This window comes from Chiloscyllium punctatum, unplaced genomic scaffold, assembly GCF_047496795.1.
Source record: "Chiloscyllium punctatum isolate Juve2018m unplaced genomic scaffold, sChiPun1.3 scaffold_1634, whole genome shotgun sequence".
Taxonomy (NCBI): domain Eukaryota; kingdom Metazoa; phylum Chordata; class Chondrichthyes; order Orectolobiformes; family Hemiscylliidae; genus Chiloscyllium; species Chiloscyllium punctatum.
This window is the reverse complement of record NW_027311368.1, coordinates 20,001-29,537: the sequence shown is the minus strand read 5'-3', so window position 1 is coordinate 29,537 and position 9,537 is coordinate 20,001. Positions and strand designations below refer to the sequence as shown.

General features: G+C 50.6%; 1 protein-coding gene across 1 annotated transcript in view; it reads left to right on the top strand.

Moving 5' to 3' along the window:
• Positions 1-106: 106 nt before the first annotated feature.
• LOC140475417 (sex hormone-binding globulin-like) overlaps positions 107-9,537 on the top strand; it is a gene marked incomplete at its 3' end in the record, with an annotated part of 24,905 nt that continues 15,474 nt past the window's right edge. The window contains exons 1-2 of the mRNA XM_072567782.1: positions 107-320; positions 8,885-9,006. Coding sequence (XP_072423883.1) covers positions 222-320; positions 8,885-9,006 — 221 coding nt within the window. The remainder of the gene's footprint in view (positions 321-8,884; positions 9,007-9,537) is intronic.

The window sequence follows — 9,537 nt, the reverse complement described above, 5'->3', positions numbered from 1 at the left end:
AGGGAGCTGCTGTTTGTCTGGCCAAAGTTTACTGTCTCTGCACAGCTCCTCTTGAGAAATCACTCCACCAAGAGGCCAGAGATCTATAAAATGCCATGCCAAGAGAGACCTTCCAGTTGTTTGCCAGTTGGTGCAGTTCATCAGGAAGGGCAGTTGCAGTCTCTGTGGAGGTCTGTGTCTGTCTGTCCCTCACTCTCTCGCTCTGTTTCTAACCTGAGACAATGGTCACCATGAAGCTGCTCATGTTGCTCTCCCTCCTGACAACTGTCTTCGGAGACTTGAGGTTGTTTCGTGGTATTGGACCTTTACACTCAGAGAAGGTAATGTGCAGCACGGCTTTATATCCACAGTGAGACTGTCTGTGTGAGAGGGGGGCGTCTGTGTGTGAGAGAGGGGTGTGTGTGTGTGTGTGTGTGTGTGTGTGTGTGAGAGGGGGGCGTCTGTGTGTGAGAGAGGGGGGTGTGTGTGTGAGAGAGAGGGTGTGTGTGTGTGTGTGTGTGTGTGTGAGGTTTTGTGTGTGTGAGTGTGAGAGGGTGTGTGTGTGAGAGAGAGGGGGGTGTGTGTGTGAGAGAGGGGTGTGTGTGTGTGAGAGAGGGGTGTGTGTGTGTGTGAGAGAGAGGGGTGTGTGTGTGTGAGAGAGAGGGTGTGTGTGAGTGTGAGGGTTTGTGTGTGTGAGTGTGAGAGGGTGTGTGTGTGTGAGAGAGGGTGTGTGTGTGTGTGTGAGAGAGGGTGTGTGTGTGTGTGTGAGAGAGAGGGTGTGTGTGTGTGAGAGAGGGTGTGTGTGTGTGTGTGAGTGTGAGAGAGGGTGTGTGTGTGTGTGTGTGTGAGAGAGGGTGTGTGTGTGTGAGAGAGGGTGTGTGTGTGTGAGAGAGGGTGTATGTGTGTGTGTGAGATGGTGTGTGTGTGTGTGTGTGTGTGTGAGAGAGAGAGAGTATGTGTGTGTGTGTGAGAGAGGGTGTGTGTGTGTGTGTGAAGGTGTGTGTGTGTGTGAGAGGGTGTGTGTGTGTGCCTGTGTCTGTGTGAGTGTGAGAGAAGGTGTGTGGGTGTGTGTGAGTGTGAGAGAGGGTGTGTGTGTCTGTGTCTGTGTGAGTGTGTGTGTCAGAGAGGGGTGTGTGTCTGTGTGTGTGAGAGAGAGAGTGTGTGTGTGTGTGTGTGTGAGAGAGAGGGTGCGTGTGTCTGTGTGTGTGTGATGGAGGGTGTAGAGGGTGTGTTTGTGTCTGTGTCTGTGTGAGAGAGGGTGTGTGTGAGAGAGGGTGTGTATGAGAGAGTGTGTGTGTGAGAGAGTGTGTGTGAGAGAGTGTGTGTGAGAGAGTGTGTATGAGAGAGTGTGTGTATGAGAGAGTGTGTGTATGAGAGAGTGTGTGTATGAGAGAGTGTGTGTATGAGAGAGAGTGTGTATGAGAGAGAGTGTGTATGAGAGAGTGTGTGTGTGAGAGAATGTGTGTGAGAGTGGGTGTGTGTGTGAGAATGTGTGTGTGTTAGTGTGAGATTGTGTGAGTGTGTGTGTGCATGTGTGAATGTGAGAGTGTGCGTGTGTGAGTGAGAGGGAGTGTGAGAGTGTGTGTAAGTGTGAGAATGTGTGTGAGTGTGAGAATGTGCATGTGTGAGTGTGAGAGTGTGTGTGAGTGAGTGTGAGAGTGTAAGTGTGAGAATGTGTGTGAGTGAGTGTGTGTGCATGTGTGAGTGTGAGAGTGTGTGTGATTGAGTGTGAGAGTGTGTGTAGGTGTGAGAATGTGTGTGTGTGTCTGTGTGTGTATATGTGTTTGTGGGGCTGGGGAGGGGTGAGGGTCCGGACAGGGACAGACAGTGTGACAGTGACCCTCCCCACCCCCCACCCCAGCAGCAGACTGAGTGAGCACGAGGGACCGACAGTGGTTTATGACCTCAGATGGGAGATGTTTTATTGTATGTCTGGATGTTCCGCACAATCCCATGTACGGACAATGGTCAGCTATCGGTGGATCCTGTAGGGAAGTGGTAGCGCCTCTTCCCTCTGATCCAGGGGAACCAGGTTCCGCCAACACCCTGAGCAGGTTGATCAGCTCTTCCCTGTTAACAGTTGGCTGCTTTTCTATCGGTTTGGGATAAATTGAATTGAATCGATTGTCCCATGTACCGAGACACAGTGAAAAGCTGTGTCTTGTGAGCAATCCAGGCAGATCACAGACGTTAACAAACATAGATACGGAAATAATAGGGCAACAGCGGCAAGAACAATAACACAGGGACAGGTGAATATTAAGAGTTTGTGAGTCTGTTCAATATTCGAACAACATTAGGGTAGAAACTGTTTCCAAACCGGCTGGTGCGTGTGTCCTGTACCTTCTCCCCGATGGTAGAGGGGGGAGAAAAACATTGCCAGGGTGGGCTGGAGCTTTGAGAGTGCTGGCGGCCTTTCCGCGGCAGCGGGCCTGGTAGGTGGATTCTATCGATGGGAGGTTGGAGAGGAAGGAACTGCCCTTGTACTCCGGAGGATTGTTCAATACACTGAGCCCTCACTCTCTCCCCAGTCTCTGCGCGAGCTGCTGGGGCCCCCTGTGAATGGATTGCTCTTGTTTGGAGATCTCTGGGCCTCAGCTTCTCTGCCTTGTTCACACGTCCCTAACACCAACCCCCAATCTGATTTCAGTCTTACCCTGTGCTCTGTCCTTAACCATGGATGACAATTCCTCTCTATCTATCCTGAACTGACTCCATGAACATTGCACAAGCTGTGATTAATAAGACCAGGGAACAGAAGCAGGCCATTCGACCCATCAAGTCTCCTCTACTGTTCATCGGGATTGGGGCTGATCTGATCACCCTCAATGATATTTCTCCACCTGTTCCCTGGAACCAGTGATTCCTTCACTGAGTAAAAATCTGTCTGTCTCAGCCTTGAATATACTCAATGCCCCAGCTTCGACAGCCCTTTAGTAGGAAATAATTCCACACATTCACTCCCCTCAGGGAGAGGAAATACTTTCCCATCTCTGTCTTCAGTGGGTGACCCCCTTGTTCTGAGATGATCCTCTCTGCTCCCACAAGGCTGAACAGCCTCTCCACATCTCCCCTGGTCAGTCCCCCTGAGAATCTGGTCAGTTTTAATCAGGTCACCTCTCATCCTTCAAAACTCCAATGAGGACAGCAGGACTGTCCTTACCTTCAGAGACAGTACCTCCATCCCCTGGACCAGCCGAGTGTACCCTCTCTGAACTCTCTCTCCCACCCGTCTCTCTTTACTTCAATAAGGGACCCAAACTTCCACAGAATTCCAGCTGTGATCTGACGAGCGCCTTGTCCTGGTTTAGCAAAACCTCCAGCTTTTAAGCTCCATTCCCTATGGAATAAAGGCCAATATTCCATTTCCCTTCCCTATTCCCCACAGAACTCGGTGCTAGTTTTCTGGGATTCCTACACGGGGACTCCCAAATCCTGGTAGATTTCTGCAATCTCTCTCTCTCTGTGTATCTCCATTTAAATGATATTCATCCTCTCTACACTTTCTGCCAAAGTGCACCATCTCACATTTCCCCGTACTGTATTCCAGCTGCCAAGCCTTTGCCCGCGAGCGTAGCCCCTGTCTATCTCCCTCTGTAGACTGACTGGGTCACCCTCAGAAGGTGAAAGTGAGGACTGCAGATGCTGGAGATCAGAGCTGAAAAATGTGTTGCTGGAAAAGCGCAGCAGGTCAGGCAGCATCCAAGGAGCAGGAGAATCGACGTTTCTGGCAGTAGCCCTTCCTGATGAAGGGCTTTTGTCCAAACGTCGACTCTCCTGCTCCTCGGATGCTGCCTGACCTGCTGCGCTTTTCCAGCACCACATTTTCAGCTCACCCTCAGAAGCTGCTATGTTTATGTCTTCTGTAATCCTGGCGATAATTTGTTGGTTTTCCTCGGCCAAGTTCTGGAGGCAGAAGGGAAGCAGTGGTGGGCCACAGCACTGATCCCTGCGGCAACCCCCCCCCCCCCCCCCCCCCCCCCCACCCCCACACTGGTTTCAGGTCGCCGTGTTATAAAGTCCTACCTGGACCTTCTCCCTTCTGTCCTTCTGTGGGAGGGTCCTGCAGCTGAAAGCCCACTGGCTCCTGACAGAAACCCCCACCCAAAGGCCTGCTTTACCGGAGGATAGAGAGTTCTCCTGGACTCGAAACATTCACTCTGTTCCTCTCCCTATGGATACCACTGACTTCCCTCCAGCATTCTCCTTCTCCATTGACATAGCGCCTCTGACTGACCTCCTCCACCACTATTTTAATTCCCCCATCTCCTTCTCCTGTAGTAAGGCTGGAGATGCATTAATAGAGTCCCAGAGATGTACAGCAGGGAAACACACCCTTCGGTCCAACCCGTCCATGCTGACCAGATATCCCAACCCAAATCTAGTCCCATTTGCCAGCATTTGGTCCATATCCCTCCAAACATTTCATATTCAAATTGCCTTTTAAATGTTGTAATTGTACCAGCCTCCACCACTTCCTCTGGCAGCTCATTCCATACACGTACCACCCTCTGGGTGAAAAAGTTGACCCCTTAGGTCCCTTTTATATCTTTCCCCTCTCACCCTAAACCTATGCCCCTCTAATTCTGGACTCCCCCAGCCCCAGGGAAAAGACTTTGTCTATTTAGGTGGAAGTGGGTCCTGCAGATGCTGGAGATTAGATCCTAGGTCAGTGTGGGGCTGGAAAAGCGCAGCAGCTCAGGCAGCATCCGAGGAGCAGGAGAATCAACGTTTCGGACAAAAGCCCTTCATCAGGAAGGGCTCCTGCCTGAAACGTCGATTCTCCTGCTCCTTGGATGCTGCCTGAGCTGCTGCGCTTTTCCAGCCCCACTCTAATCTTGACCCTCGACTATTTACCCTTTCCATGCCCCTCATGGTTTTATAATTTAATCGTTAAAGCTCCCCGTGTTTTAATTGGCGTCCGAAAGTCTCTCAGACCTGAAGGTCCAACTTTGCCCTGTTTCAGAATCCCATGTCCCATCCACATAATCCCTCAATCCCTCTTTGAGAGGGCTTGGCTCTGACTACAAATCCCTCGAAAATTCCAAACGTACGAAACAGGAATGGAGGTAACCCACTCGATCCCTCGAGTCTTCCAATAAGATCCTTTAACCTCACTCTCTCCGTTCCTGCCCACACCTCCCCCTTGCCCAGAAAATCGTCTCCCCCTTGGCCATCCTCCCTCTGGCTAAAACAATATTTAAAGATTGTGTATCCAGGGCCTTTAGAGAAGTTAAATATTATCTCCGTTAACAGTGGGAGACCCTTGATTTTGAAACAGTGACCCACAGGTTCCAGAGTCTCCCACCAACAGGAAACCTCCTTTTTCCACAACCACCTCCCCACTGAATCGTCAATGTTTTAATTAAATCACATTCTAAACTTGTGAGGATTCGGGAGCAGCCTTTCCTCATTGTGCACTCCCAGCCTGACCTGTAACGAATGCATTCCCTATAATTACAGTGACCTGTGTGTTTCACGGTGCTCCTGATGTGGTCTCACTGGGACCCTGTATAACTGACACACACTCTCCCTGTTCAGACGTTCTGTCCCTCTCACAAAAAAACACCACAATGGTGAGATTCACCAAGGTGTGTGTGTGTGTGTGTGTGTGTGTGTGTGTGTCTGTCTGTGTGTGTGTCTGTGTGTCTGTGAGTGACAGTGTGTGTGAGTGTGTGTGTGTCTGTGAGTGACAGTGTGTGCGAGTGTGTGTGTCTGTGAGTGACAGTGTGTGCGTGTGTGTGTCTGTGAGTGACAGTGTATGCGAGTGTGTGTGTGTGTCTGAGTGACAGTGTGTGTGTGTCTGTGAGTGACAGTGTGCGCGTGTGCGTGTGTGTGTCTGTGAGTGACAGTGTATGCGAGTGTGTGTGTGTGTGTGAGAGACAGTGTATGCGAGTGTGTGTGTCTGTGAGTGACAGTGTATGCGAGTGTGTGTGTGTGTCTGAGTGACAGTGTGTGTGTGTCTGTGAGTGACAGTGTGCGCGTGTGCGTGTGTGTGTCTGTGAGTGACAGTGTATGCGAGTGTGTGTGTGTCTGTGAGTGACAGTGTGTGCGAGTGTGTGTGTGTGTCTGTGAGTGACAGTGTGTGTGTCTGTGAGTGACAGTGTGTGTGAGTGTGTGTGTGTCTGTGAGTGACTGTGTGTGTGTGTGTGTGCGCGTGTCTATGAGTGACAGTGTGTGTGCATGCGTGTCTGTGAGCGACTGTGTGTGTGTGTGTGTGTGTCTTGAGTGACAGTGTGTGTGTGTCTGTGAGTGACAGTGTGTGTGTCTGTGAGTGACAGTGTGTGTGTCTGTGCGCGTGTGTGTGTCTGTGAGTGACAGTGTGTGTGTGTCTGTGAGTGACAGTGTGCATGCGTGTGTGTGTATGTGCGAGAGTGCGTGTGTGTGTGTTCACGTGTGAGTCTGTGTGTGAGTGCATGTGTCTGTGAGTGTGTATATGTGTGTGACTGTGTATGAGTGTGTGCACGTATTAGTGTGTGTGTGTTTGTGTGTGTATTGAGTGTGTGTGTATGCATGTGCGTGAGTATTTGTGTGAGAGTGCGTGTGTTTGTGTGTGTAAGACAGTGTGTGTTTGTGCGTGTGTACGTGTGTGCGTGTGTGAGTGTGTGTACGTGTGTGTGCGCGTGCAAGAGTGTGAGTGCGTGTGTGTGTGTGAGTGACAGTGTGTGTATGTGTTTGTGTGTGTGTCAGTGTGTATTTCTGCATGAGTGTGTGCATGTGAGAGTGTGTGTGTACGTGATAGAGAGTGTGTTTTGTGTGTGTGAAAGAGTGTGTGTGTTTGTATGTGTGTGTGAGTGAGTGTGTGTGCGTATGTGTGTGTGTGTGAGTGTGTGTGAGTGTGTATGTTAATGTGTGTGTGAGTGTGTGTGAGTGTGTATGTTAATGTGTGTGTGAGAGTATGTGTCTGTGTGTGTGAGTGTGTGTGAGTGTTTGTGTGAGGGTGTGTGACTGTGTGTGTGACTGTGTGTGAGTGTGAGTGTGTGTGTGAGTGAGTGTTTGTGTGTGTGTGTGAGTATGTGTGTGAGTTTGTGTGCGTGTGTGTGTGAGTGAGTATGAATCTGTGTGTGTGTTAGTGAGTGTATGTGTGTCAGTGTGTGTGTTAATGTGAGTGTGTGTGTGAGTTTGTGTGTGAGTGTGTTTTAGTCTGAGTGTGTGTGTGTGTTGATGTGAGTGTGTGTGTGAGTTTGTGTGTGTGCGTGAGTGTGTGTTGGTGTGAGTGTGTGTGTGTGAGTGTGTGTGTATGTGAGTTTGTGTGTGTGTGAGTGTGAGTGTGTGGGTGAGTGTGTGTGAGTGACTGTGTGTATGTGTGAGAGTGAGTGTGGGTGCGTGAGTGTGGGTGCGTGAGTGTGGGTGCGTGAGTGTGGGTGTGTGTGAGTGAGTGTGTCTGTGTGAGAGTGTGTGTGAGTGTGAGCGTGTGTATGAGTGAGTGTGTGAGTGTGTGTGTATGAGTAAGTGTGTGTGTGAGTGAGTATGCGTGTGTATGTGTGTGTGTTTGAGTGTGTGTGTGTGTGTGTTAGTGTGTGTGTGTTAGTGTGTGTGTGTTAGTGTGAGTGTGTGTGTGTTACTGTGAGAGTATGTGTGTGTGAGTGTGTGTGCTTGTGAGTGTGAGTTTGTGTGTGCATGCGTGTGTGTTAGTGTGAGTGTGTGTGTGTGAGTGTGTATGTGTGAGCGTGTATGTGTGAGTGAGTCTGTGTGTGAGTGTGAGTGAGTGTGGGTGCGTGTGTTTGCGTGTGTGAGTGAGTGTGTGTGATTGTGAATGTGTGAGTGTGAATGTGAGTGAATGTGAGTGTGTGTGTGAGTGTGGGTGAGTGTGTGTGTGTGTGCTTGAGTGTGTTTGTGTGAGTATGTGTGTGAGTGCGTGTATGTGTGTGTTTGCGTGTGTGTGTGTGATTGTGAGTGTGAGTGAGTGTGTGTATATGAGTGAGTGTGTGTGAGTGAGTGTGAGTGAGTGTGGGTGCGTGTGTTTGCGTGAGTGTGTGTGAGTGTGTGTGAGTGTGTGTGTGTTAGTGTGAGTGTGTGTGTGTTAGTGTGTGGGTGTGAGTTTGAGAGTGTGTGTGTGGGTTTGTGTGTGTGAGTGTGTGTGCGTGTGAGTGTGTGTGCGTGAGTGTGTGTGCGTGTGAGTGTGTGTGCGTGAGTGTGTGTGCGTGTGAGTATGTGTGTATGTGTGTGTGTGAGTGTGTGTGTGTGAGAGTGAGTGTGTATGTGAGTGAGTATGGGTGTGTGTGTTTGCATGTGTGTGAGTGAGTGTTTGTGTGAGTGTGTGTGTGTGAGCGAGTGTGTATATGAGAGTGTGTGTGTGAGTGAATGTGTGTGTATGTGTGAGATTGTGTGTGTGTGAGTGTGTGCGTGAGTGAGTGTGCGAGTGAGTGTGTGTGTGAGAATGTGTGTGTGAGTGTTTCTGTGTGTGAATGAGTGTGTGTGTAAGTTTGTGAGTGTGTGTGAATGAGAGGGTGTGTGCATGTGTGTATGTGAGTGAGTGTGTGTGTGTGAGTGAGTGCGGGTGTGTGTGTTTGCGTGTGAGTGAGTGTGTTTGTGTGTGTGTGAGTGAGTGTGAGTGTGTGTGAGTGAGTGTGTGTGTGAGTGTGTGTATTAGTGTGAGTGTGAGTGTGTGTGTGTTAGTGTGAGTGTGTGAGTGTGTGTGTGTGTGTTAGTGTGAGTGTGTGTGTGAGTGTGTGTGTGTTAGTGTCAATCTCACTGTCTCCGTCGGGGACCCGCGGGGTGTGTCAGACTTGCTCCCTCCATCCCACTGCCTTCCAGATTTGCCGGAGTGTTGGGATTAGTCGGAATGTTCCTGACCTTTTCGCCCTTTGTCTGTTGAGGGACAAGAGAGTGAGGCAAATGATTCCTTAACCTCTCTCTCTCTGTCTCCCTTTTCCGGTTGGATTTCAATCGGTCCCCCACCCAGATATACCGTCACTGCTTCTTCTGGGCAGAGAGAACCGACCCAGGAATCATGGTCCTGCATCAACACTGGGAGCAGCCAACTCCCTCTGAGATCATCACCTTACAGTTGGAGAAAGCGAGCAGGTAGGAGCCTGAATCCCTATCCCATTCCCATTTCCAATCCCCATCCCCATCCCCATTCCTAATCCCCATTCCCAATCCACCCTCCCAATTCTCAATCTCCATCCCCAGTCCCATCCCTATTCCCAATCCCCAAACCAGTCCCATCCCCATTCCCAACTCCCATTCCCAGTCCCATGGGGAATGGACTGGGGTTGAGATTGGACTGGAGGTGGGGATTGGACCGGGGTGGGGATTGGACTGGGGTGGGGATTGGAATGGAGGTGGGGATTGGACTGGGGTGGGGATTGGACTGGGGTGGGGATTGGACAGGGGTGGGGTTTGGACCAGGGTGGGGATTGGACCAGGGTGGGGATTGGACTGGAGGTGTGGATTGGACTGGGGTAGGGATTGGACAGGGGTGGGGATTGGACCAGGGTGGGGATTGGACCGGGGTGGGGATTGGACTGGAGGTGTGGATTGGACAGGGGTGGGGATTGGACCAGGGTGGGGATTGGACAAGGGTGGGGATTGGACCGGGGTGGGGATTGGACC